The 27198-nt window shown below is 46.7% G+C and overlaps 3 protein-coding genes across 7 annotated transcripts in view; 2 read left to right on the top strand and 1 right to left on the bottom strand.

The window, feature by feature from the left end:
* The first annotated feature begins 3 nt into the window (after positions 1–3).
* CUNH12orf43 (chromosome unknown C12orf43 homolog) lies at positions 4–26941 on the top strand. 4 transcript variants are annotated; one of them, XR_015707259.1, is made up of 11 exons: positions 4–142; positions 2326–3628; positions 4096–4141; positions 4993–5091; positions 5747–5820; positions 6137–6227; positions 6615–7355; positions 14068–14225; positions 18712–20049; positions 20805–21002; positions 26715–26941. XR_015707259.1 is itself a non-coding variant. In XM_087768873.1 (8 exons), the coding sequence occupies exons 2-7, from the start codon at positions 3046–3048 to the stop codon at positions 6961–6963; spliced, it is 1242 nt and encodes a 413-aa protein (XP_087624999.1). In that variant the 5' UTR covers positions 4–142; positions 2326–3045; the 3' UTR covers positions 6964–6986; positions 26715–26941. The 4 variants fall into 4 exon arrangements, 3 of the variants coding, with proteins under 3 accessions (XP_087624999.1, XP_087624998.1, XP_087624996.1); XM_087768873.1 differs by lacking the exons at positions 14068–14225; positions 18712–20049; positions 20805–21002 and having other exon boundaries at positions 6615–6986; XM_087768872.1 differs by lacking the exons at positions 14068–14225; positions 18712–20049; positions 26715–26941 and having other exon boundaries at positions 6615–6986; positions 20805–20943.
* On the bottom strand, positions 7354–25094 carry HNF1A (HNF1 homeobox A). Of its 2 annotated transcripts, XM_009463714.2 has the most exons (10): positions 24685–25094; positions 17620–17819; positions 16484–16670; positions 15928–16166; positions 14977–15134; positions 12985–13186; positions 11488–11679; positions 11087–11208; positions 10648–10789; positions 7354–10046 (listed from the first exon to the last, which is right to left on the bottom strand). In XM_009463714.2, exons 1-10 carry the CDS (start codon positions 25017–25019, stop codon positions 9919–9921), a joined length of 1905 nt encoding a protein of 634 aa, XP_009461989.1. In that variant the 5' UTR covers positions 25020–25094; the 3' UTR covers positions 7354–9918. The 2 variants fall into 2 exon arrangements, with proteins under 2 accessions (XP_009461989.1, XP_087624985.1); XM_087768859.1 differs by having other exon boundaries at positions 9906–10789.
* Positions 26791–27198, top strand: part of SPPL3 (signal peptide peptidase like 3) — a 67087-nt gene continuing 66679 nt past the window's right edge. The window contains exon 1 of the mRNA XM_009463755.2: positions 26791–26844. The gene's annotated coding sequence lies outside the window, so the exon portion shown is untranslated. The remainder of the gene's footprint in view (positions 26845–27198) is intronic.

Consider the following 27198-nt stretch of genomic DNA (forward strand, 5'->3'; position numbering starts at 1 on the left):
GGCGTCGCGGGGGCCCTGACCAAACGCCTGCCTCTGAAAAGAGCGAAAACTACCTATCGTCAGCGGCGGCAGACGTTCGGCCCGAGCAGGGAAGGAAGGAAGGCAGCAGCTTTGAGGGAGACAAAATGTTCAAATTATAAAGGTATTTACCCAGCTGTGAGAAACCGCAAAGATGGAGAGAGGGACAGAAGGGAGGGAGAAGAGGGGACCGGGTGCCTGAAGGAGAGGTCAGAGCTGAGAAGGGTGATGGAGCGGGCACCTCGGAAGGGTTTGTCCCTGCTCTGAGGACGCTGAGGCAGAAAACAGTGCGAAAGTGCTGCTTGTTGTACGCAGTGGAGAATGGGTGAATCCTAAACCAGGGTCTCCCGCTAAAGGCAAGTCTTAGGAGGGAATAGCTAAGGTCAGAAGTGGAGGGAGGTCAGCGCCAAGGAGGCCTAGCAAAGAGAGGACGGATATTGCCTGAGGCCTGTCTGCTGACGGAGGTGGCCTGAGACTACGCAGCTCCCGTCTGAAGGCTGGAACGTGCAGGCCGGGAAGTGTTCAGCAGCATAAAACCACAGCTGTGCCGAGCCTTCCTACTGCTTTCAGTAGCCCATAGGCTCGGCAAAACCCATGGCAAAGCAGTCATCCAGCTGGAATTGCCATACACGTTGATGTAGCGCACTGGAAAATTTGTACGTGAGGTGAAGATGAAGATAGTATCTGAAAATGATAGTGCTTAGGCATTAGGACACATGTAAAGCTGTCCTGCCCGCACTAGCAGCGTATCTGCTGTCTGTGAACATTTCTCGAACAAAGCAGGCTATCTCACTTTCAACAAGACAGCGAAGCAGCACGGTTTGGCACAGCTTCAGCATTCAAGCAAAAATTCAGCATCTCAGTGTAGGATCAGATTGATAAGAAGTTAACAAGGCCCCAGAGGTGTAAGTGGTATCCTCCAGATGCTGATTAAAACAAGGATGAGCTGCTGAAATTTGGACCAGCTTAGACTAGTCACCATGTACATCTAGAGTCAAAAGAATTTCAGTATAAAAAGTAAAAAAAGGTTGATATTTGGTGTTATAATCACGGGAATAAGTAATGCTCAGAACAGTCTTTATGGTTTGGTATCATAGGATAACTAAAGCAATCTGAAAAGCAATACAGTTACTGCCGTAGATGACATAGCCAGGGAATATTTTCACTGCCCAGTGATAATTTTAACATTTTATTTATGTTTTACGTCTCAGAAGAATGGAATGATGCTACTATGCATTTCTATAGTGACTTATTTACAGTACCCCTGTTCCACTTCTAGCAAGTGTTTTCTTTTTCACATGGAAAAGATCCAGAGACAGGCAATGAACAAGATTGGATGAATGGAAAGGGTGGTGTACAGGAAGAGAATGAAAATTTTAATCTTGTTTTCAGCTAAGGTTAATAGGAGGGGAACAGACTTCTTTGAAACAGTAGGTCGGCTGGAGAATATATGCGGGACATTCAGATTTACTCCCACTGGCAAAGAATAATTACATTGAATGGCAATAATAAGTGATGCAAGGGAATACTTTCCTTACTGCAGCTAAGAAGTTAGCTTTCAAAGAGTTGTATATCACGTGCATAATGGGAATAGAAATATCATTTGCATTTCGGTATATTCTAATGGCGATATGTGTGTCGTTCTTCAGTGTAGCTGGGAGCCAGTAATTGCTTAGGGTTAGAAAAACCTGGTGCCCTGGTTGCCGGTTCATTCTCGTGGTGTGCATGAGAATACATCACTGTGATTCATTCACTGTTTCATGATCTAAGTCACATAATGCTGACGTTTATGGTGCACACAAACTCCCTCCTGAAACTCTTAATTGCGGAAACCATACGCGTATCAGGAATCCAAGTCCTTGAATGCCTTATCAGTATTTTTCTCATAGCTTCTCCCTGTTTTACTTGTATTTTCAACCCAATGGTATCTTAATTCAGTATTAAATCACATTTGGGAATACTCTTCTTTCCTTGAAATTTCCATGCGGAAGAGTTCCTATCTGTCTGTGGCCTTTGGCGTTTGTTCAGCAAGAGCCGTTTCCAAGAGCTTCTGCTCATTTCGCTTCTCTGTTTTCAACGCCGCACCAGAAAGGCGGGAGAGCACACCGCTATTTCTGCTACGTTTCGTGCATGTGTTCGTTTTTTTCGGCATCCTGTCTCTGGAAACTGCCGTGTTTCAAAGAGTAGGCCTGCAAGCACGCTAAGCGTTGCCTGATCTGCTTGAGTAAAACATGCTTTGAAGCATCTGGCGCTTGACATCCGTGAAGGCAAATAATGGAGCTGAAAGGCGGTCACAATCTGTTACAGCAGTCCCCGTGCCTCTCAGCCGGCGGGAAGGAAATGGCCAGAAGAGGATCGTTAGGCCAAGATGAAAGAGCCGCCAAGGCAAGCTGATTAAGAGCGCTAAACAGAACATCTCCCATGCAGTCTTCAGGTTTTTGAGTTAAAGATGTAATGCCTTTTTGGAGGTCAGTTTGTTATCCTGGGAGCTCGTCGTTCCGTGTTTATGGACAAAGCAGCTGCAACAGGCACAGGCAGAGGAGACGCGCGTTTTCTTTCCCCTGCCAGAGCTGGGGGAATTAGATGCTTTTTGCCTGGCACATTTCACATCTCTCTATGAATCTCGCGTGCCTGGTATCTTTTCTCACCTGCCTTTGAAAGATAACTTCCTACAGCAGATGGATCCCATCCTATCTCGTGCTTTCATGGTGGAAGATGTTTGTGCCGTCTACGACACAAGAATGTCTGACTCGCCACCAAAAACCGCATCTGCGTGCTGCCAGTATTTCTGAAGCAGTGAAATCACCTCACAAAGCGTGGTAAAGCGCTGAGAATTTTATTACAGTCGCTCACTCTTTCCACATCCTTATTCTTTAATGCCAAGTATTCTCTCTTTCTCTACAAACACAAAAGCGATAATGGGCTTTCTGGTAGCGTCGGTGGGTTTTTCACTCTTACTTTGTGTGAGCTGTTACCTGAAGGCGTTTGCCTGTACGGCACACGTGCAAGGCGGCTGTTCAGCCACCGATGGACGCGAAAACAAGCCGCGTTTGCTGTCCGCAGTTTCCCACCCGGGGGGCACCGCTCTTCCCAGCAGCGCCAACCCAAGGAACGGGCAGCGGGAAGCAGCGGTCGGGCCGCCCGCGTCCCCTCGCTGCCCTTCGGGGGTTCCTCAGCACCGGTGGCACCGGCGGCACCATCTGCCCCGCTCGCCTCTGGAGGCTGGTCCAAGTATCCAGCGTGAATATTCCTTTCTCCCGGGGTCTCGCAGTTGCGCGTAGCACACCCCGCCGCTCCCGGCTCCCGCCGTTCACACGCTCCTTCCCAGGCGTGCTTGGTTTCTGGGGCGGGGGCCTGGCCGCCATCTTGTCGGAGGCTGCGCTGGCGGACTACAGCCCCCAGCGTGCTCCGCGGCCGCCCGGCTGGACTACAGCGCCCGGCGTGCTCCGCGGCGGCGGCGCCTTCAAGATGGCGGCGCCCAGTGGCGGCTCGGGCCTGGAGACGGAGACGGACTCGGACAGCAGCGGCGAGGCGGCGGCGCGGTTCCGGGAGGCGGCCTGGGACTGCGCCGCGCAGGCGGCGGTGGCGGTGCGGGCGGAGCCGCGCGGCGGTGAGGGTCGGCGGCCAGCTGGGCTCTGCTCGCCCGCCGCAGCGGCGGCGTGTCCTGCCCCCCCCCCTCCCCTCCCGGTCTGGGCCGGGCCCGGCCCCTCCGCAGCTCCTCCTGCCCCGGGGCCGCCCCGGGGGAGCGGTGGCGCGGCGGGGGCACCTCCCTGCCGCGGTGCCAGCGGCAGGCGGGGCGCAGGGAGGGGTGCTCGGCCCGGCCTCGCCGCGGGGGGCTGTGCCGGGGCCGTGCGCGGCCTCCTGCCGGGGCCAGCGCCCTTCCCGGGCAGGGGCTCTGCTGCGGCCTGGCCGGCGGGAAGTTTCCCTTTCCCCTCATCCCTGCTTTCCGCCGAGGGTGGGCGTGGCTTGTCTGTCCAGCGGGATTCTTTGTGCTGTAAAATCCCATGTGGCAGAAGGAGAATAAAGAGGTCCTGGTCACAGGTCTTTTAAACTTGCCTTTACTTCTTCCTTTGTCAGGTGGCTTTAAAAAGGACCAGTTACAGCCCGCTCAGCCTAGCCTAAGGTATTTGTGCTTCTGGTTTCAGACTTCTGTTGCACTGAAGAAAAAATGAATGTATGTTGTATTTGTGCTACTTATAGTTAATGGCCTGTGATACTTCCTACTGGAAGGGCCTGTCCTGGTTTTGGAATTAGTCCAACCATAATCTGAAATGATGCTTAAATCTGAAAAAGCTAATAGCTTTTTTAAGTACATTTCTCATCCCTCTAGCAGTGGGGGAATATAGAAGTTGAAAACTTACCGCTGCTGTCAGTTACAGCATTAGTTCCAAGTGTCAGAAATCTCCCAACTCTGCAAGTGTCCCATGAAGGAATTAGTACAGTTACATATTAAAGAAAAAATTCTTTTCCTTCAAAAAACGTTGCAATTGCAATGGCAAGCGTTCGTCAGCTGGAAAGCAACACCTGAATTAGGAGCCTTGCAGTGGTGGTGATGGTGTCCTAAGTTTGCAGCATTTCTGTAGGCTCAGTTTTGAAGGCTGTCCACCAGGCAACTTAATAAAATTATCTCTCCTGGGACAGGTTTTGCATGAATTATGGCGACATACACCGGAGCTACATGCAAGAGAAGGGATGTCCTGACACAGTTTATTTGCTTTTGTAGGCTATTTCAATGAGAAAAATTATCCAATTACTAACTAACTGCGACGGAGATGGCAAAATAATGTTTAGCTCTCTCTTGGGAACTGAACTGTTACTACTGAGCTGTTTTCCATCTTTCTTAGCAGTCCTCCCATCAAGTATGAATTGATTACTAGAGGGTAGGGATTTTACAGTCCCTTATCTCCTGTTTGGGTGAGAGCACCAGACGTTATTGGCATTGAAAGAGATTATCATTATTCTTATTTTAAACAGGCGTGAGGTGAACGGTCACGATGAGGATGGAAATGAGCTACAGACGACACCAGAGTTCAGAGCCCATGTTGCGAAGAAACTGGGAGCAATGCTAGACAGGTACTGGCAAGCAATACTAAAGAAGTTTGTTCCATGGGTCAAGTACACGGATGCTTTTGTGTGCTAAAACCGGGAAGTTCAAGATCTGAGTGCAACCTGGATATAGGGGAGAAGTTGTTTCTCTTTTGTCGCCTTCATTGCTGTATGTAATGCAAACTTCCAATATTGTGTGAACTAACCTGCCCCATGTGCTGTGCCCTTCTGGTTAAGACTCCCTGTGCATTTGCCTCTATCGTGAATGGGTTATGGGGAGGAAAAAGTAAAATTTGGGCGTCTTAGCGCTTTCATCATTTAAAGGCCAGCATGAGAATCTTTCATTTATGCTTGCAACCTAAACCAATACCTGAGTCAGGGTTGTGCTGGCAGTATGCCTCTGACAGGGCTGCCACTCTATTTGTTGTGTAAATATGGCCCTGGAGAACTAGAATTCCTGGTGTTTAGAGCTGGCTTTAGAAACACTGCTTTTAAGTCATTCTTGCGGCGTGCTTTGCTGAGGAGAGCAGGCATGGTCTGCTCTGAAAGCTGAGAGCGCTTCGCTAAGAAAAGAGTTAGAAGCTATGTAACATTTCCCTATAGTCTTGTTTCCTAGAAATACCCAACTTTAGCTCAGTTTGCGTAAACCTGTATTAAGATCTGACTGGGGTTTTCTGTTTAGTTTCATCACTGTCCTGAAGGACTCGTCAGGACCTTCACAAACCTCTGTGCAACAGTCTGACCCTGCGGATGATGGTGAGCTCTAGTCACGGCCGTTGTGGCTGTTTGCGACACTGTTAGTTAAATGATGACAAGTGGGATGGATCCCACTTGCACACCCAACTGACTAATAACCATTTGCAACAGAAGAATTTCTGTTAGCGTCCGTGAAGGCTGTTACTTTGAAGCTGTGATCTCTGTGCCCCAATTCCTCTCAGACCGTCCCAAATAATGGCTGTCAGCAATTTTATAGCAATGCAGTAACAGCAGCGAGGCTTCCCAGGGAGGTTGCTGTTGATTGCTTTCACCTCTGTTTTATATTGTGGCTAAAATTCCCTTTTCCATATTTTAGGTTTTCGCCTCTTCTCTTCCTCTGTCCCAGGAGACTCTGGGAAATCGGAGCCTTGCCCTGCAGCAAGGAGGAGACAGCCATCTAGCTCCAGGTGAGGTGCTGTCAGCTGCTTCGCTCCTGAAGTACTATTGCATCCCACATTTCAGAGGCAGCTGGGACTCCCGCAAGGGAATAGGAAGCTGAAGAGCTTGAGAAGTGTCTATTTATGACTCCTGTATTTGACTAGAGCAGATTTTTTTTGTTTCTTTTCTTAGTGCCAGGAAACTGGAAATGTTTGTGGCAGATGTTCTTTCCCTTCCTAGTATGTGTAAAGAACACCTCAGCCTTCAAACTGGTTAAATGCTAACTTGTATTGGAGTCCCAGAGCTGCTGGGAGTTTATCAGGTGTTCTCATCTTAGATTACTCTGCTGTTTGTGCTTTGGGTGAATTCAAGGCAAAAGCGTAACATAACTTCCTTTCCTTTTGTTGTCATTCCAGTGACATGGATAGTGACCAAGAGTGGCAAAGATACCAGGAGGCTGCTGTGTCAGCCACAGACATTCTGAAGCAAAGTGCTTTTCCTGCACTGTCTCAGGATTCCAGCCGGGATCAGAGTCAGGGTTATGTAGAGCACAGCCAGAAAAAAAAGAAGAAAAAGAAAATCAGGAGAGAGAACAATATTCAAGAGAAAATAATAGACTCGGCAGAGTGTGACCAGATCAGCAAAGATTTGCCACGGTTGGTGTCTGCAAATGCACAACGTGAGAGACAGGACAGCAATCATACAGAGAGCTCGGTGTTGCCAGGAGTTGTGAAGAAGAAAAAGAAGAAGAAAAAAAGAGAATGAAGATTTTGCTCTGCAAGCGGCAGGTGATGATGATGGATGAACGATGCTGGGGAAAAAAAAAAAAACTAACAAAAAGATTTGCTGCAGATGAGGGAAAATTAATTGGCAAAGCTTCTGTTCCAAAAGCTCAGTGGCCTGAGAGTCTAATTAAGTGACTTCTTATGTTGCTGGCATCCCTTGGGGAAGGGAACGTTGTTCTAGCACAGCAGTTATCTATGCCGCTGCTTATGCAGACCTAGCGTAAAAGGATTGAATACTGTGCACAGACCTGCGTGACAGAGGGATATAATCATAGCTGCATCCCTCCTGGTCTGTTCCTTCACATCATGAAACCAAACCTTGTGTCCTGGAGAAAGTCTATGATGAATTGAATTTGGTTTACATGGCAACAGGTGATCAACTCCTTTTTCTCTTTGCCTCCTCCTAGATGCCTACTAAGAATAACTCCAGCCTGTGGGAGACTCACTTATCAAAAGCATCCTGTCAGATATCAGGGCCCCCTTAAGATGATCACAGGAAAAAAAAAATACCAATCTGTTGTTGCAACCTGCCATGTTGCTAATCCCTCTGTAATCTGCACCTCTCCAGGGCCCCTGCACATAAACAGAGCGTGCAGTGAGCTTATTTCAGGGTTGTTATGAATAGGTGGTTCTGTTCAAGTTGTGTCCTTCGAATTTTTTTTCATGTATAGTTTTTTTTATGGTGTTTGTTGTTATTAAAATCTACTGCGCTATTAGTCTTATTGAATTTGGCAGGGTTTGTACAACAGTGGCTTTCTTGCTGTATTCAGATGGCTCCCCCAGCAGAGCTGAAGATGGCTCTTTAGGTGCTTGGTGATCAATGCTCTGAGATTGCTACAGGAAGGACTTAAGCCTAACTTTCGGTCCTTGTTTTGGTTGATGATGACTTTTGTCTCTCTGAAATACAGTGGGTTTTGGTAGTTTTCAGTATGGCTCTTAGTCTGTTTATACTTCAGCTCCAGTATTTCAGGAGATGACTTGTTATTGGATAAATACTCTTCTTCTGTTTTTAAGATTTTTGGGTTTCAGTAGCTCTAACTCATTTGCCCTGTTCAGGAGACCAGAAAGCCAGACTAGAGAAACAGAAATAGTGAACTATTGCTCTTTGAGTGTGGGAAAACCCAAGATGTTTTCTTTCTTACTGTAAGATCCTTGCTGTTTTTTAATCAAGAAAACACAGTTGGCATCCAAAAATGGAAAGGCTAAGTAGAAAATTGGCTTGTAATCTAGCTGAATGTGCCAGCAGAAGTCACGTCTCTTATGGCCAGTTAAAAAGTTCAGTATACTGAAGCTAGCACCTGGGGTTTCAAATGCATAGTGGTCTAAAAAATACCTTTTGACTTGTTTTATGATGATTATTTTTATGCTAACTGGAAATTATGTGTATTTGCAAATGAGGCACAGGGATGATTAGGAAACAATTCTAGGATAAAATTCCTCAGAGAATCTAGTTACTGAAATTAATCTCTGATGGTTGGTAGTATCTAGAGGAAGATCATATCAATACAAACTGTAATGGACATCTGCAATTTTGAAATTTCCAGATATGGTAACTGAAGAGATCACTGTTGGGCTTTTTCTTTTTTAATTCTCCCTTCGTTATAGCTCAACCTTTTAAGAATCTTGAGCACTTTCTAATCTCAAGGATTTTCATCCATTTCACAGGTGAAAGAATAGCTCTGTTACAGTCACAATGACAAAAACATGTTAATTAGGGCTTTTTTCATGGCTGGCTAGTGACGTATCAGTGATGCGAAGGTTGAGAGTAAATAGAGAAGAGAGGAATAATTAGAAGAGGAATTATATAAGTAGATCCTTAGGGCTAAAAGCCTTCACTTAGTGCAAGTAAGACTCTTGGACCCCAGGGTAATTATTTGCATATCAAGAACTACAGAATCTAGCCTACAGGGAAGCTAAGAATGAACCGTGTTCTGTAAAATGAATCCAGGCTGACATCTTTATAGAGAACAACTGAAGGAACCGCTGCTGTTTGTGGAGCATGGGAGCCTCCCAGGTGTGGTGCGGTGTCAGGGACCTGTGGAGGATGCCATCCCCCAGCTCATTCAGCAAGATGCATGGGATGAGAAGCCACGTGGTTAATGCAGAGAACTGGAATCTCCTTGCTGCTGTCAAACTTTAATTTCTGCATTTAAAACAAAGCAGAGCTATATCAAAAATAACCAAGCCATTTCCACTAGGATAGCAGGATTTTAGAGCAGGTCATTTTTAACTGAGAATGTTTGGTATTTTCGTAGTTAATTAAAGGATTTGTAGCTTGTAGTCAGTGATCCCATACTGACAGGTTTGTGCCAAGCCATTCCTGAATCTGTTTCTTGGCGCTTTTCATTGCAGTCAGGAACCAGGTTCTCTCACCCTTGCCTCCAAGATACTATTATTTCTCATAGTTCCTGTCGGTGCTTCTTTATAGCAAAGGAGGTGAGCGTTTTAAAGATAGTGTCCCTTCTTTGGCAGCTCAGCTTTGCTCGTTCCTGCATGGCTTAGTCTGGTGTTGGCAGGTTTGTACAGGCCCAACTTGATGAAGGCTGAGCAGAATGAACATCCCATCCACTCCCTGGCATTTTTGCCATATTGCATTCAGATCCCTGTCTTGATGGAATTCCTTCTTGGACAGCCACAAAAGGACGTCTGGTCGTTCTAGGCTGGCTCGTGGGGTTTGGGTTTGCTTGGGTGTTTGGGGGGCAGTGGATTTTAGCAGTGCCAGCATCATCTTTCCGTGGCTTCTGTTGTGTGCCTGAGACACCTTCTCCAATGGAGGCAGCTGAGTAAGGGGTGTGAAGCAGTAGGGGATGGAGGCTGGCTGAGCGCAGCAGCCTTTCCTTCCCGTGGAAGGCAGCGGTGACAGTGATGGCAAACACAGTTGGAGTTGCACCTGACAGGTTGGTCATGGCAGTCACCCTTGAGCTAGCTGTCTTGATTACTGAGTGGAGGATGCCATCTGCGTGGAGATGAAGGTCTCGATGACATTGTGAGTGGATGGCAGCAGCTGACTGTGGCTGTTGGCGGAGTCAGAGCTTTGGTACAGCACCAGGCTGCTGGAGGACACTGTCAAAGGCACAGGCAGAAGTTAAGCACAAATTCTCACTGCAGTCCCCTTATCATGTGTGCACACACTTGCATTTCCAGTATCACTAAAGCCTCCTGGCATAGGGGCATAACTCCTTTTTCTCTTTCGTGTGCTATTATCTACCTAGCTCAAGTACAAAGCTAGCCTGAAAGCATTGACGGCATCAGGGAGTTCAGATTTGAGGATTCTACTTGATTGTTAATGTCCTAGTTCTCCTCTTAGAACTGGGAAGGTGTAACTGGAGTGTCTTCATGAGGGGGTCTTGGGCTTTTCAGCCCTGAAAACTGCTGCCTGCAGGATTGGCTATGCATGGACACTGATTTCTGTCAATATTTTTAAGGTTATTTTCCTCTCTAGATTCTGAAGAAGGGTCCCATTTCCACAGTCTGGCCTTACACAGCTGGCACAGGCTGTGCTCTGAATCTTTTCCTCGTACCAGCTTTGCAAACCCCCCAAGACACTGGTAGAGCCCTCTTAGAGAATGGTGAGCCCCAGTTACCATTTTCTGTCTGGGTTTTACAGTGTTGGCAAGAGAAATGGCAATACGTGGTTTAAAATAATAGTGGCTGCTGCTCTTACCAGCAGGGCTTGAGGTGAGGCGAGGGCCTGGCTGAAGGTGCTGGATGGTTGTGTCTTGGTTCTGTAAATGTATCGTTGGCGCCTGTGACACTGGTGTGTGCATCCCAGACTCTGTGTGAGTCTCCGAGTCAGATGTGAATGCCTAGAGAAAAGAAAGTTAACAGCGCCTGGTTTCTACATCCCTTCTAGCAGGCACGAGAGGAGAGTGAGCAGGCGCTGTTTCCAAGGAGATTAAACCCTCCTTGATGATGCAGTGAAGAGCTTGCTCTAATGCCTCCAGTATTGCAGCTGGTACCAGCAAGGCGAGGAGATAAGAAAGGTCATCCTGCTGGGATGGCACAGACCACACACCCAAAAACTCTTTGACAAGCAAGGAGCTACCTGCAGACTGGTGCAGTTCTAAGGTGGGGGAACAAAGGCACGTGCTAAAGGCTGTTACCTGTTTAGCTGGTGTCAGGTTAGTCAGGGCGCTGAGATTGGCTGTATCTGTTATCACCATGGTTTGTGGTAAGAGGCCTGTATGTGTGTATTGGGCCACTTCAGACTTGGGGCCGTAGAGAGCTGTGCATGAAAGAAAACAAGGTCATGTGGATGCTGGAGCTTTGCATGAGACTAGTTTGGCTGAGTTGTTCTCCTCATGCATGTGTTCCTGCTGTCTGGTTCTGAAACAGTGGGAGTGGAGGGACAGGGAGACGAATGCAGGAGAAAAATAATTTCATAATTAAAGCAACAATAATAGAAGAGGAAAATAGAGTGCTGCAAGCCCAAGGACCCAGCAAATGCTCCAGAACAGAGCCTTTATTTTTTGGTTTGCTTGAGCAAATGAGTTCACGTTCTTACCGTGAGGGTTCTGTATCTGGGCCATGGTGGCCATGAAGGGGCTCTGGTTGATGTGGCTCTGGACCTGCTGCATGAGGGGCTGCTGGTAGGATGGGTGCAGTTGCTGGGAGAACTGGACGGGCTGCAGGGTAGTGAGGCTGCTCCCCATGCTGTTTATTACAGGTACGCTCTGGGGCTGGGTTGAGGCCAGGCCTGAAAAACAAGGACTGATGACAGCAGTGTCACGCACTATGGGAGGACTGTGGCTGCTCTGCAGCAGGGGTGCCTGGAATAGTCATCGTGGCAGGCCTGTCGTCACAGGGTGATTTCGGATCCTGCTTTTCAGGTGTTCCCTTTGTTATCTGTGATTATGAATAGATTTCATGCCTGTGAAAACTAAGTGGGAGTGTGCAAAATGCACAATGCAGACGGGTACCATAAAACCACCTCTGACTTCCAGTGTTTGCTCCTCTGTACATCCTTGTGTACCAGTACAGGTCGCTTTCTGGTTCAGCTCCACTGGGGAGGCCTCGCTTAGACGTAAACTCAGAGCATCATCTTGTGTCCAGTTCATTTTATTCTTTTTTTTAAGAAGCTGTTAGCAACAGAGAGAACTATGCTATAGCTGTCCAGCCACGTGGAATGGAGTTTAAGCTCATTTTGCTTGGGCTGCCAGATTATAGAATTTGGACCAGTGAGAAAGAGGTAGAAGGTTTCACACGTTACTGCCCGTTTCCCACGACTGTCCAGACCCTGTTCCTGTAAATCAGCAAATCTCTCCAGCACTGAGAGACTTCCACTGTGTGGAAATCTCCAATTTTTTGTTGTTTGTTTGTTGGCACAAAATTAGAATCCGTATCATAATCTTGGGTATAAATGAGGAAATAGAAATTAGTTCACAGCTGTCACCATGGAACAAAATAAGGCCTCTTTCTTCCTGGGAAAAAAGCATGAGAGGAGAGTATACGTTTTATTTTCCTTTATCTAATGAGATGCACTATGGCAGTAGACTAGTCTTGGAATGAAAAGAAATCTCATACAAGTCCAGAAAAGCTGTCAAAGTGAAAAATCTAAAAATGTAGTAATTACTGCTGTGGAGTCCAAAGGCATATGCTGCTCTTTGCAGGAAGTAGAACAGGATGTTTTGTCTTTCAAGCGCTATGAACATGCTTCAATTTTCATAGTTTTAAGGAAGTATTACACTTATATTTGGGAAGATGCAGAGCAGCAAACCAAAACATTGGCATAGGAATAGATTGCAAAGGTCCCTTGCTCTTAAGATGTGGGTTTGTGTGTAACGTAATTCTAACACGAATAAGGAACATCTGTCCCTTAATTCCACTGGCACTTGTAGGTAGTGCTGCTGAAAATCCTTAGCGTTTGTGACCATTTCCCCAGGTTCATATCACTGTCAACTTAGTACTTTTGTCTCTGAAAGCGGGGCGGGTAATTCTAGCAATCACAGGTAGCTCTTTATCTGAATCCTGATAAGCAGAGCCATTACAGAACAGTACTCACCTATCACCAGGGTGGAGGCGCCTGTGTTGGTGAATGCTGGTGCTAGGGATGAGGTCTCACCAGCTCCAATCGCCATTACGCCCGGCAGCGATGCCATGATAAGGTTCTGAGTTTGCTGGCTCAGTGCGTGTGGATTTTGCTCTAGGCTGTGCAAGGCAGTCAGGGTGCTGACAGGAGGGAGGGTTCCTCCAGGAGCTGAGACCTGTGTGAAACGAGGGCCAGGAAAATGCCATCTGCAGCAGGTTGAGTATGGCGAGTCCCAAAGCTGTGATAAACGTCCTTCTCCTCCTGCCTGCCTGCTCTGGCCGCTTGCTATCTAGAAAGACTTCACATTTGCTTGTCTGCAGTTCCCCTGTGCTCATCAATTAACTAGCAAAGGTCAGCTGTTGAAATACTAAGAGTAAATCCTTGCTGTGTTAGTTCTTTCAAGTTTAAGAAATCATAAGGGTTTAACAAACAAGAATGCAATTAGTCCCACTGCATTCTCTACAGGGAAAGTTTATCTTCTGTTTTACAGCTGAGGGTAGAAGATGATGCTCAGAGAAATTAAGAGGCTCAGGTAATTTTGCATAGTAATTTTAGCTGCAGAGTTCAGCGCAGAATCCAGGAGTTCCTCTTGTTCACCTTTTCCTCTGAGAAATGCCTCTAATTTCCCTTTCTCCCAGCAAATGTCTTTTAGTGGCCAGTGAGTTTTTGGGTTGAGAATGTAAAGGAATTGCTGAAAAGTTTCCTTAGACCCTTTTCTCATATGGTATGTTCCTCAGGCCACGCCACGTTACCTGGCAGTTCCCTGCTGTTAGGAAACGTACCTGTTAGATAGAACAGGACTGTTCTGTGCTTGGGTGTCTTGCTGATTCAGTCTGTCCTTGAGTCATTGAGAAATTTAGTAACTTGACTGTTTTCTCAGCCCCTAAAATGAACCACGTAACCTGTGTCTGTGCTCTAATGGGGTTTTGAGCTTGCAAGGCCCTTTGGAGACCTGTAGTTAAAGTACTGTGGAACAGCAAAATAGCATTCTAATAATTTGGCTGATAGAGAAAGTTCAATGCTTTATATGATACTTTTTTTTTTTCCTCCCCTCAGACAAAAAGCTGTAAAGAATCTTTAGTACGAGTAAGCACCAACAGGTTAAACAGTGGGACAAATCACCTTGATATCAATTTTAGAAGACAGATGTAGAAGATTTTCAGCACCTCATGAAAGACTTTTTTTCTTCAGGAAGAGACCAGAAAGCCAGCAAAGTGAGTGACTGACGAGATTTAAATCATACTCGTTTATTGGGAGCTTAACTTTGCCTTGGGCCAGTATGCACTAATGCAAGCTTCTGCCAACTGTTTCCCTGTAAGCAAGGGAACATGTGCAAACTGAAAATGGTCAGTCATGTAGCTCTAGTGCTTCGCTGCTAATTAGGAGGGAAAAGGTGTAGTCAAATCTCTAAAGGAAATTTGCTTTGAGAAGGCAGATTGCTACAATCTAGATACCCAGTAAATGTCTCGGTGCTGCATACAGGCTGTTGGCCTGAATTTTTACAGGTAAGATAGATGTAAGTACAGGTCTCTGTTCTGTTAATCCCATTGGTGTCTGATCAACTATCTTGAGATGTGTAGAGTTCACATGAGGGTTGGAGGTGAGATGATGAGAACCTCACTGGGGAAAGGAGGAGAGAACAGGGTTTCCTGGGAAGAAGGAAATTATGTCATACCTTGAGGTCTGTTTTTTTTCAGAATAGACTGTTTTGATTGATTGGAAGGAAATGGCTATACTTCTTGCTTTCATGTTCTCATACCCACCCTTGCCAGCTGTCTAGAGGGCACATGTATCTCGGGACTGCTCATGTTACATGGTCAGTGCAAAGTGGCTAGGTAATATCTCTATGAGAAGGTGGTTTTAAGAGTATTCTAGGAAAAACTACTTCTGAGTAGTCCATATTGTGACCACAGGCAAAGGACCTGACGTCCTCCAGTCACCAGAACTTAAGTGTACATCACTTACCAGCTTGGTGTCTGTGCTCAGTAGGTTCTGGCTGGGCTCCAGTCCAGGGGGAGAAACCTGATGCAGGATGGTTTGGGTGGTCACCATGGAGCTGTTCCCATGGTGGTTGCTGCTGGAGGACTCTGCCTCGCTGGCTGGCTGCTGGTTGTACCTCACTCCTGCATCACAACAGGAGGGAAACTGGTTGTCAAAAATGAGAAACTGAGAAACTCTGGCAAGTGCTAACTTCAGTTTTCTTTGCAGGCGCTTGCCTTTAGACGTTCAAGGTAGTAGGGGAGCCACGGGCATTCTCGCCACCCTGCCCTGGCTTTCCGCTGTAACTTGGCGCAACTGCTTCCTCAAATACTGACTTTAAGGTACGTCAGTATGTGCTGCGGGAAGCAAGCAGGGTTCACTAGAAACCACACCTCTGGATGTGGGTGTAGAGAGGAGAGAGTCTCAGCGAGGTCATCTCTTCCCAGAGTGAGAGCAATTACCAGCTCTGGCCTGTGAAGCTGGAAAAGCTCTGCTCTGTTTGGATGGAGAATGACCTCTGCTGATGCCTGAAAACTCAGTCACAGAGTCTGATGGTGCTGATAGGTATTCGAAAGAGCAGGAGGCACACACATGAGTGAAAGGATATAAACGGACTTGTGATGGCAGCCAATGGATGACTCCTTGAAAGGGGATTGCTGCCTGCCAGCCATGAGGGAGTGCAGGATGTCAAAGAGTAAGGGAGACGATTTGGCCGAAAGTTTTGTTACTGAACTTTGTCACCCTTGCTATTCTAGCCACTCTCCTCACTCAGAGACACGATCTCTTTGTCACCAGTGCTCTTCCCTTGTAGCAAGTCTGTTTTTTCTATCTGTAGATTCACCCCCTAAAGGGCTGGACTTGGGAGATAGTTTTGGTGACTGAGTTTGGGTAGGTTCACTGGTGTCTCTTTCAGATCTCCCTCTAGGTGTTTCTTACCGTGAACTTTGCTGGGTGAGAGAGCAGATGGTGGCTGGAGGGAGGAAGAGTTGTGAGGAGTTAGAGGAGGAGCAGAGGTGGGCTGTGGTCCACTGAAGGTGTCCATGGCCAGCTTGTGCCGGAAAGCCTCCTCCTTCCTGCGATTGGCAAACCAGTTGTAAACCCTGACCTCTGTCACCAGGTTCGAGCCCAGTCCCTGGGCCTGAGATGGGGAAACACCTCTCTGAATGCACTCTGCTCTGTTGGGGGAAAGCACAAGAACAGCCTTGCTGAGCTGGGCTTAGTCAGAGAGGCAGAGTAAGCGCGCGGCCCCGAAGTGGCTGTGGTCTGGCACGCTGTGTGGAAGGATCCTGCCAGGTACAGCAAGACAGGAGGCATTGCTGATCCTCTGCGGACAGTAAATGCTCAGTTGTGGCATTTCATTCAAACGTGGCTGGTGTCAGTGGTGACATCCACTGCTGTACCGTTAGTCTGCCTCTCACGGGCGCTAGCAAACCCCAAGAACACAGAGGCCCTGCTGTGCCCCTCTTCCTCAAAGCCAGACACCCATCTTTACCTGTTGCACTCTTCCACCAGTGCCTCTCTCTCTTCTTTGCTGGGGTTTTTCTGTCTCTCATAGGCTTGGAACAGGATCTGTTGTGAGGCCGGACCCCATTTAAAGCGATTTCTTCTTCCCTTCTTGGTGGGCAGGTCATCTCCCATGGGCTCCTCTGCCAGGATACCCTGGCCAGCGTGTGTGAATTCTGCAGGAACAAAGGGGCAAGGGAATTTGCTTTCTGAAAGATTTCCAATAGTTCTGTCTATTCGGATGCCTAGCAGGCCCAATGCAGCTTACCCTAGGAGAATATCTTGTACAAGACGGAGGGTTGAATCTAAATGGGGTGGAAATAAAGTTCTATAGTCTGCTAAAACTGATAAGGTGTTCCTAGCAAGACCTTATTTACCTGTCCTTTGTCTTGCATGCATTGCGTCTCTGCTCCCACCTTGGAGCAGTGAAAGCAAACGCAGCTGAGTTTAGAGTAAGCGTGACTGGAGTCCTGCTTTCCAAAACCATCCAAAGGCCAAATGTCTCATTTTACTTGCAACCCACCAATACAAAATTAAGTAAGACAGATTCCAGACAGGCTCATGAACGTAGACGTGCATGCTGCAGGGATGGGTTCCCAGTGGGTGCCTGTAATGAAGGGGCTTAGAGGGCGTGAGCTGATAGCCCACAGTGGTTTTTTGAGGTTAGTACAGCAGCCTGCTGCTTTTTGCAGCTGGAGGAACTGTTGCTTTAGCTGAAATTGCAAAAGTGTAGTTCTTAGGCAGAAATTCTGTCTCTGTCATCTGTCCACTACGCTGCTTTAGTCTGAGGATGGGTGTAGAACTCTAATTGCAAATGGAGAGTATTTAATTTGCTTCTCTTTAGCCACATGGGTGACTGCAGGCTGCTTCACGAGGGAGTGTTTTTCCATGTACTGTTTCCTAGAATCATAGAATCGTTTAGGTTGGAAAAGACCTTTAAGATCATCAAGTCCAACCGTTTGGTTCACCTCACCACTGAATACTGACCTAGACTTCTCTAAGCTTCCTGCTAAAAGTGGCTTTTCCTTCCATTTTTCCTTGATAAAAATAGGGAGTAAGGATTAGCAAGGGAGAGCAGAGGCCTTTATGAAATTGAGATAGGAGAAGAGTTGTTGCCATACTTACGCTGGGCCACCTCTCGCTGCTTGCGGACGTACCAGGTGTAGAGGGCTGCCCTTTTTTGGGTCTTCATGGGAGTGCCCTTGTTGAGGTGTTGCGAGAGGTGAGATTGGTTCAGACCCGTAGTGTCCACCACCTCACGCTGAGGGATGTTGTGCTGCTGGAGGTAGGATTTCACCATCTTTGCTACTCGCCAGGGATCCTCTCTGGAAGGAGCAGAACAGACTTTTCAGGAGAGAGAGATCCAACACCTGCACTCAGGAGACCTGGGTTCCAAGGAAGCACACTAGTACCTGCTGAGGTGGACCTTGCATGTCAGTCATCACCATTGCGTTTGGTGAGGCCAGAGTGTTAACTGGCTGCGTAAGGGAAAGCTGTTCCTCAGTGTGGTACCTTGTTCAGTTTTGACTCTGCATTCAGGGGAAAAACTTCATGGTATTCGAAATGAAGTGCAAAGGATGTAGCACTGGCTTTCTTTAAACTGCTCTCTGTAGGCGCTTTGACCTTGCCTGAGAAGGAGACTTTTTGGTTATCAAGGGAATTTCCCAGTACATGGCCATATCTTTGCTGTCTGTGCTCGTTTGGATACAAGGTTTTGGCCTGTTCTGTCAAGGCAATTGTCATCTGTAAATGATAGCAAGCACTGACCAGTGACGTGAGCAAGGCATGGACCTGTCTGCTGGGAAGTCATGTGAATGTAAAGCTTATTACTTATATTTCCAAGAGAGATTCATTGTGATAATAGGCTGAACCCAGCTCATACCCTGATTCTGGTCCAGGTTGGGTTGCCTTGCAGTGATTCAAGACATGAAAACAGGCTTTCATCATACTGTCATGTGACAGCTACGTATGCATACGTATACACCAAGCCGTCCAGGATTATGTTCTTGCACATCTGCTACGTGTTATTCAAACATCGATTCACATCTAGATCCACTCAGGCTTCTAAAGACCAACAGGCAAACCACTAATTCCTCCTATTGCCACCCTCCTTTGGGGTAACAGCTGAGGGAACAGACCTGTTTGAGACCTGCTCACAAACTTGAGAAGCTAATCTGGTTCAGGATTTCATAATGAATGTGAATCTCTGATTTTTAGGATCTCAGAATATCCATGAAGGTTCCTAAGGAAAATAGAGAAAACATGACTCTGACTTCTTTGTGTGTATTGATTTCACCAGAGCTGAAAATCACAGTAGCAACAGAAAGCTGTGAAACCAGGCAGTCTGGATCCAAACAGCGCAGGAGCCTCTCTACAGGAAAACCTTTGGTTCGGTTTTAACAAAGAGCATCCTTCTGTGTTTTCTATGTGAAATGTCTGGTGGAAATGGTTTGCATGCTGTAGAAATGTCACATCCAACACCAGCATCAAAGGAGCAATGCGGGGGGAAAAAGGTACCCAGGGTTGTGCAGAAACTGTCACAAGAACACGCAGGTCTGAGCAGCAGGCGACAACCGTACTGCTCATTGCTTTGTTGACTCAGGAGGCTGCGGAATGATAAGGAGGACAAAGTCCGCACCTGCTCGCTCAGTACAAACACCCTTATCTCGGTTCCCCTGCAGCCGCTCTCCCAGCACCTGGATAGTCCAAGGAGCAAGCTCCGCTGCAGTTAAAGTGTGACAGAAGCAGTGTCAGTTACAGCTTTCTGAAGAACCTGCTTTCTTAATCTAGGAACGTTTATTCCTCTTTTACAATGGGATGCTTGCCTATAGAGGCTTCTAATTTCTAGCTTCTTCCCTTAGTCATCGTTGTCTTTCAGAAGCCTCAAATTGGGCTGAACTTACGCAAGCTTTTCTTTCCTCGGTGTGGTTTTTTTTTTTTCTTCTGCTGTCCAAACCAAGGACCAATCTCCTCCCTTTATATTTGTGATTGTCAGCCAGTACCCGCACCCTGAATTCCTTATACAAGTCCCTGTACAAAGGAGAAAAGGCTTGGTCTTGGAACTTCTGCTCTCTCAGATTTGAGTTCTGGCTCGGGTGGGAAGAGGAAGGACTGTGTTGCCACTGGTGGAAACCTCTGTGACATGTTGATTTCCTTCCTGCACCCCAATCATGAGTCACTTTTGTCTCCCCTGTCGAGATCCTCACTTCTTTGTGGTAGGAATAAAGCAGGACGTGTCTGAGTCCCTTCTCACAGTGGTTAAAGCCCTGTGGTTTTTCTGTCGTCCTTTTCTTTTCTGACAAAGCAGGGAGCTTTGTGAGGCAAAACAGTGCAGGGGAATCTTCGTACACTATGACTTCCTAGGGCAGTTGTATGAAATCCTAGCTACTCCGTACATTGTCAAAGCACAGGCTGTAATATCAATGCAGCAATTCCTTTAGGCCCAAGGCTACATCACGGAAGAAGTGATGGGAGTTGGTCAGCTGAACCCTCGCACGAACCATTGCCCAAATACATAGTTCCACCTGCAGAGCCTTCACCATTGACTAAGACATCGTAAGTTGAAACTTCCGCTCTTTCACTGGCGGTAAGACTGTCATTGACTGTCAGAGGGTAGGATTTCACCCTAAACCTAGTTCTCCTGGTTGTAGTTGCACTAAAATCTCAATTGCTTCAGTGAGTCAGAACTGTGGAAATGGATCTGCCTTGCTCAAGCTCTCCTCTATCTCCAAGCCTGTTTTTCTGCTTTTTAGCTTCCCTTTCTCCCCAGATGCAAGCTGTCTCCCCGTTCCTCTCTTGTTCTTGTTCTCCAAGGTCTAATCTCTGTCTCCAAATTCTTCTCACACTGTCAGTTTTTACTTCCTTCTTCCTAAGTCTTGCTCTCCTGCTATTAGTTGCTTATTGCCATCTGAGCATAGCCCCTCGCCCTGGCTCATCTCCGCCACAGGGGCCTGGGGCCTCCCTCCATGCCAGCTTCCCATTTTCTTAGTTCTGAGGTCACTTTTTAAGGGCGTTTTCACCTCCCTTTTGTTACCTGAACAATAAGTAACCCAGGTAGTTAGTTATAAACTCAAAGGGAACAAGAGGCTGGTTGATAATTTATAGCAACATCTCAAATTTAAATGGAAAGTAAATATCAAGTTGTTAGCATTAAAGAAAACCCATTCCAGAGAGTTGGAGATGTTACATTCAGGGGACCTTCTCCCTCCTTCACTCTTCCTGACTTTTCTCTTTCTTTTTCCTTTGTTCCTTTCTTTCCCCTCCTCTTCCTCATTCTTTCTGTCTCTCCTTTCCTTCTTTCCTCCTTTTAGATTCTCAGGCAAGAGAAGCCTTCATTTCCCTGAGGTGGGTTCTGAATTGCTGCTTTGGACCAGACCTTGCGTAAACAGAGGTTCAGAGCTGTGAAGTGCTCAGGACCATCCTCTGGCCCTCTCCTCTGGAGCCTGCTAGACAGCCCTCACTGATGCCAGTGCACAGCCTGGAGCCGGGCTAGGCAGAGAGCAGGGAAGGTAAGACCATCCCGGCAGGGTTCCTTTCTGTTGAACTTGGCCTGGTTTGCCTCATCTTGGTTTATATGTGGAAATGAAAGGGGTGTGGCAGCTTCATCTCCAGATTCCCCAGCTACAGCCATTCTAAGACACTGCTTACAGGGGAAAAAGACTGAACCTTTATCACTATTATATCTTTGTTTTCTTTTTTCCTCATGGAAAACATGCTTTTATCCCTGCCTACAGGGGAAATCTGTTGCTTATCTCAATTTCTCTCTTTCCTAATGGAATTTCACCCCTTGCCCTACAGGTGAATTGTTGCTATACCTCTCTCCATTTGCTGTACCTGTGGTAGTGTGATCTGTCCCTTCCCCCAAGGTAGCCTCTCTCTTGCTTTCTACTCTGGGGAATATCTGGGAATTACTCCACGCAGCTCTATCTCCCTACTGAGTTATTTATTCTTTATCGTAGATGCAATTTGTTTTCTGTGTGGAGTGATATGGAAAGAATGTTTTTATTCAAACTGTAAATCTATGGAAGATCAGTGAGACGGATTAAGGGACAAAATGAAATGATGTTAATTCCTCACTAGAGAAAGCTTTGTCTGAACTGCCCTTAGCATTTCTTTTCTGTAGGGACAAAACCTCATTAATGACCACAGGTCCACCCGGTCATGTGGGTGTATCTTCTATACATCCTGTTTTACTCAGCTCTGACTAGTGATTTCCAGACTGTGATTTCAACTTTAGTGGTCTTGTGGGGACATACTTGGTCTCTTGGTGCTGTCATTTTTTTTTCCTGGAAAGCCTAGCAATGGACAGTTTGCCGATTCTACTTTATAAGCAATGGCTGCAGTTACCACAAAGACTTTCTTGTATCACTAATAGCTGCCCACAGGTCAATCTCTCTGTTAACATGTGGTCTACAGTATTAGACCAGGAATTGTTAATAACGCCCAAAGAGGCTTCTGCCGAAAGGCAGAAGTGCCTCCATCTGGTTTCTGGGTTTGAAATCCTTGTGTAGATGCTGAAATTGCTTTGTAAGCATTGAAGTTTTACTGGGAATCCCTGGGCATGGAGATTCTTGCCTGCCTTCCTTTTATCTATTGCTGGGAGTAGTTTCTATAAGAGACTGTTCTGCCCTGTCTTACAATACTTATAATACTATTTTAAGGACATTACCTTGGGGCATCTATTAGTGGAAAGGTTTGTTCTTAAAAACAACAACAAAAAAAAAGTTTATTAGTAGGTAACAACTGCTTACCTATTATCATACCTGATACTGGTTCCGATGCTTCGAATAGATTCTCGGACATGCAGTTGCTTTTTTTTTAATCTTTGCCCAGAAATTTGAAACATGTCAATACAGACTTCCTACTATTTTCATTTTACCTTGACTAATTTTGATCTATTCTATGCCTCCATAAGCATACTCGTAATTTTTTGCTGAAACTGAGGCTTCTGGTCCCCTGATGCTGTCCTCAACAGCAGAAGTGAATTGCTCTACCCTGTGATACGGGGGACTGATGAAAGAAAACTCTGATGTTTCAGAATAAAGCTTTGCATTTAAGAGCCAGTATTGAGGTTTAGGAGATCCTTGTTCTTGCCCAGTCCTCTCTGTGCTATCCTAGGGTTTTAGGTGGGTCACAGAATCTCTCCGTACCTCGGTTCCCATTTGTTAAATGGGAATGCTGCTCGACTGACTGTCTAGAGAGAGATGTGAGACTGTTCATCGGAAAGCGTTAGTATCACAGTTTGCACGAGAGGCGAGACTGTTGTGCTGAGGCTGGTAGTGAGCAGAGGAAGGATTGGCAGCAAGCTCCTAGAAAGGCGGGGAGGATCAGAAACCAGCATTCGTGCTGAAGTGAGGGTGGCAGGAAGGAATTCCCTCCATCCGTGTGGCTGTTCTTAGATCACAGCGGATGGCACCTCAGTCCTGCCTCACCCATTCGTTACAGAAAATGGGACAAAGCCTGGTACTCTTCTTCAACTTCCATGGCTTCCTTTGTGGAGAGATACCTGATAAACCATCAGAAGTTAATGATCAAAAAGCTTATCAGGGTCTTTTCATCTATAAATTTATAAGACAAAAGAGAAATAATAAAGCCATTGGATAATTAGTAACTAGCCAGGGCCCGCCCGGTGCCACTGGGCTCAAACTACCCCAAGACCTGTACGCAGACTCAGGAAGATGAGAAGGAGACAAGGATGAGGGGAAGAAAAAGTGGAAGGGAGAGAGAAAATTAGCCAAGAAGACAACAAAATGGGAGGAATAGCAGCAGAGACAAAAGTGAGGAGAGAAGGGAAATATGTAAAAAGAATGGGAAAGAGGTGAAGGGAACAGAGGAGACTAAAAGATGTGACAGAGCTGGAAGTGGGGAAGAGATGAGAGAGACGTACTGGGCCAGAAAGAAGACTGAATTATTGGGAATGCTTTCCCCACCCAGGTAAGAGCTGATCCAGTGAATTTTCCTCCGTTGGGTACTGCAGAGTCATCAACTCCCGATCTGCCAGGGAGCTTTCTGCTCCAAAGTATTTACAGTGAATGCTAACTCTTGGCATGCTGGTTTTCAAGCTCTGGCCTTTTGTGGTGGGATTTGATGTTTGCTGCTTGTTACATTTTATGTTCATTTCCTTTGCACATGAAGGGGAGCGATCAGAAAACCTGAGAAATTCTCTAGATGGGTTTTAGTTTTAGCGAAGATTTTAAGCGCAGGATGTTGCTGCACCTTTTTGTCTTCTATCAGCGTGTCCTTTCAAAATACCCCCCAAAACAGACGGGCAAGAATCTGGTTCTGGTGCGATAGGTTGGATGGACCCGATTCTTTCCTGGACAAACCTCTTAGGTTGCCCACGGGAATTGCATCCCAGCAAGAATCCCAAATGGGAATCCTTGTGAATGTTTCTCTGTCATGAGGCTTACTGGTTCGGGGAACTTTTCCTGTCTTTTGATCTCAAAAATGCTTTTATGCAAAGACCAATTCGTGTGGCAGTAAAACCTGTAATTGTTGCTGCATAGGTACTTTGTAGTTGTGACAGGCAGCGGATGGTAGAAGCAGAAGTCGTTCTGCCCAGGTTTTAACCTCTGCATGTATTTGGTGTGTGCTCTTTCTACAAGAAAAATCCCCACTGAAGTCAGGAGAACTTTGCACTCACAAGAACGACAAGAACGAGTTCTCTTGGTTTGTCTTTGAGCAATAATCTATAGCAAAACCCAGTGAAATTAACAATATTAATCTCCTTAAATATAGCAGGGAAACATTACAGCTTCACCCTACCGTACATCCGCAGGCAAATATAGCACCGGTTAAGAGGGACCAGATTTTTTTTCTTTTTTTTTTTTTTTAATTTCCTGATGATTGTATTAAAAATTTAAATCCTAAAAACTAACATTTGGTCAGAGAGATGCAAGTTTTACAGGCCTGGGACTATTCTGAAGCCTGATGATATAAGCACTTCAAATATGTCATCAGGCTCCATGGGTCCCTTCATGCGTTCGAAGTGAGATGAAGGGGAAGGTTTGAGCATTTATAAAGAATTTGGGGAGTGTTTTGGGAGGCTGCTAGCCCTGGCATGGATGAAGACTGTCTCTGTGCAGCTAGATCAACTGGGAATACCAGGGACACTGAGCGGAAGGGGAAAGGAAGAGATTTAGAAGGAGAGTGCAAGAAAGCAGCAAAGAGAAGCAGCAAATCTGTCCTTACTGTAATAGTCTTTCCACCACAGCCTTCTGGTGAGCAGCCTCCTCAGGGCTCAAGTTTTCCAGCTCCTTCATTATTGGAGGGGTAAATTCCTCCCCATCATCAGAGGTTTCATCTTCCGATAACCTGGACTCCCCCATTCCGTTGGGGAGGTTGGGGATGTCGGGACAGGGTTCCCCTTTCTCTGTCTGGAGGGCATTGATAGCGCGCTGACTTTCACTCTGGAGCACATAGGGTTCCACTTCGCTCAGCGCCTTGATCAGGGTCTCCTTGGTTAGCCCCGACTCCAGCAGTGCTCCCAGCAGCTCCACTTGAAGATGACTCAGCTTCGAGACCATGGTCTTCAGGCTGGTGGCTCTTTGATCTGAATTTCAGGTTATCCTGCTTCCAGCTTCCCTACACCATGTTCCTGAGGTAACACGCCCGATTGTCAGGAGAGTGGGCACAGCGCAGCCTCCCGCCTTTACGCCCCCCCCAAAAAAACAAAATACAAAATTGAGCCACTTCAGACCCCCCACGACTGTCCTGAGCCAGTGCTGATAAAGGGACCCTTGGCTATCTGTTTACATTGGAGCAATGTAAATTCTCCAAGGTTCATATTTATCTGTGTGCTTAGCAAGTTACTGAACTTTGGACTTCAGCACTGCAGCAGCAGTTCACAAAGTGCAGAGGGAGAGAAAGCAGGGGGCGGGGGAAAGGGAGGGAAGCAGGAGAGAGAAGGAGAGTAAAATGAAGGGGTAGAAGGTCTGCAGCATGGAAAAGTAAGCTATGGAAAGAAGACTAGGAAAATGAGGATGGAGAAACGTGGCTTATTTCTGGCCCCGTTAGTTTTGGGAAAGGAAGGAGGTGGAGTGCCCGAAAGCAAGAGGTGCGTTCGGCTGTGCGCGGTTTGGGACAAGGTGCTGCCGTTGGAAGACGGCAGAGCCGGCTCGGAGCTCTGGCAGTGGTGAGGTTCAGCCGGTCTCAGCCCCTGCCAAAGGCTTTGGGCTGAGAGAAAGCCCCACCGGCAGCTTCGCTAGCCTTTGTGCAACCCCCCAGCAGAGAAGTGTGCCTACTGGGTTTATACGAATGTTCCCCAGACTCGGAGGACGTTCTGGAGCTCCTGCTGACTTCTGTGGCAGAGCATCAAGTGTTAAATGACTTTTTCACTTCTGCCTTTGGCTTGCTGGGTATCTTGATATGCAAATACTAGTACCTCCATTATAACTCACTACGTTTATTGCTTAATTGATGAGCAGGAGCAGTGTACCCACATAATTCGGGGGATTACAGGGCTTGCCCCACTCAGCTTGTGATTCAAGCACATGATAAAGCAAGCCCTGGGTGTTGGTTCATGCTGAAAGTCCCTGCCCTATCATCAGTTGCCCTGCTTCTGCTGAGAAGTGCTCTGGGCAGGCTTGTGGTTACCATTTATCATCTCCCTGCAGCCCCTCGACACCAGCCCTGCTCTAAGGTTCTGCTCCCACCTGTTGGGTGACTCCCTAAAACATGCTCGCTAGCTCGGCTGGAGTCGCTTAGTGCAGCTCTCAGGGAGTCCTTATGACTAAATTGGCTTTTCTGGTCTGAAAATATATGAATGAATCTATCTACTTTGAGTGGCTGAATTAGGGAATAACTTGATGTGCACACGGGGACTTGATGCACGAGCATCTCATGCAAATGATTCCTTGTGTGATCAACAGGAGAAGGATTTAAAACTGTTGCCTCAATGGAGGTTTCCTAGGGGCAGCTGCTTGCCTCCCTTTACACGCTCCCTTCAAGCCTAAGCTAAGAGGAGCCTAGTAGGACTGTCCCCAAACCAAGTAATGTCCCAGGACAATGCTGCAGAGTGACTTTGGCCCCTGTTTTCCCTTTCTGGGCACCACTAGCCATGCTCTCCAGGCTCGTGCGACAACATGCGAAGTCAGCAGCCGAAGGACAGAGCTCCTTTGCAGACTGGAGCCCTCCTCCCTCCGGGCAGAGCAAGCTGCGGTGGGGCTGCTGGGCTGACCCTTTCAACCAGGACTGTTGTTAACTGTTAGCTTTTGTTTCAGATGGCGTCTGTACCCAGCGTCCCACGTCCCCTCGCTGCAGTGAGCTAAAAAAGCTCAGGTGGATACAGAAGACTCTCTTTGTCTGGCTAAAAAGAAGTAGCAATCTGGAGTCCGTGTAAAAACTTCTAATGTAAGAAATTTTTGTGTGAACATTAATGTAAAAAGACATCTTCAGTTTCTAAAGATTTTTTTTCCCCATACTCTTAATAAAGAGTGTTTAAAGAATGGTGAGCTTTTCTGGCATTGTTCTATCAATGTTTTGGCACAATTTCCGTATGTTTTTTTTTTTTTTTATTGCAGTTTTCCTAATTTCCCAATCCCCCAGGTAGACATGCCAGCAATGCTGGCTGATAACAGTAATTGTCTATTGTAATTACAGTATCCAGCTCTGACATGTAGTTTCTGTGTGATATATCCTTATAATTCAAGGACTTTGCAAAGAGAGACAACAGATTGTGGGCCTCCTGCAATACGTGACGGGGAA

This window comes from Nipponia nippon, unplaced genomic scaffold (genome assembly GCF_047370975.1).
Source record: "Nipponia nippon isolate SJK-2023a ecotype South Korea unplaced genomic scaffold, ASM4737097v1 scaffold_30, whole genome shotgun sequence".
NCBI classification, from domain to species: Eukaryota; Metazoa; Chordata; class Aves; order Pelecaniformes; family Threskiornithidae; genus Nipponia; species Nipponia nippon.

Excerpts from the sequence above, each read along its gene's own strand:
- CUNH12orf43 (XM_087768873.1), top strand. The coding sequence starts at position 3,046 with ATGGACGCGAAAACAAGCCGCGTTTGCTGTCCGCAGTTTCCCACCCGG. Across the intron at positions 5,821-6,136 it reads GTCTGACCCTGCGGATGATG|GTTTTCGCCTCTTCTCTTCC; the intron begins GTGAGCTCTAGT and ends TCCATATTTTAG. Across the intron at positions 6,228-6,614 it reads AGACAGCCATCTAGCTCCAG|TGACATGGATAGTGACCAAG; the intron begins GTGAGGTGCTGT and ends TTGTCATTCCAG.
- HNF1A (XM_087768859.1), bottom strand. The coding sequence starts at position 25,019 with ATGGTCTCGAAGCTGAGTCATCTTCAAGTGGAGCTGCTGGGAGCACTG. Across the intron at positions 13,187-14,976 it reads TGAGCACAGACACCAAGCTG|GTCTCAGCTCCTGGAGGAAC; the intron begins GTAAGTGATGTA and ends CGTTTCACACAG. Across the intron at positions 10,790-11,086 it reads ACCTGACACCAGCTAAACAG|GCATTCACATCTGACTCGGA; the intron begins GTAACAGCCTTT and ends TCTTTTCTCTAG.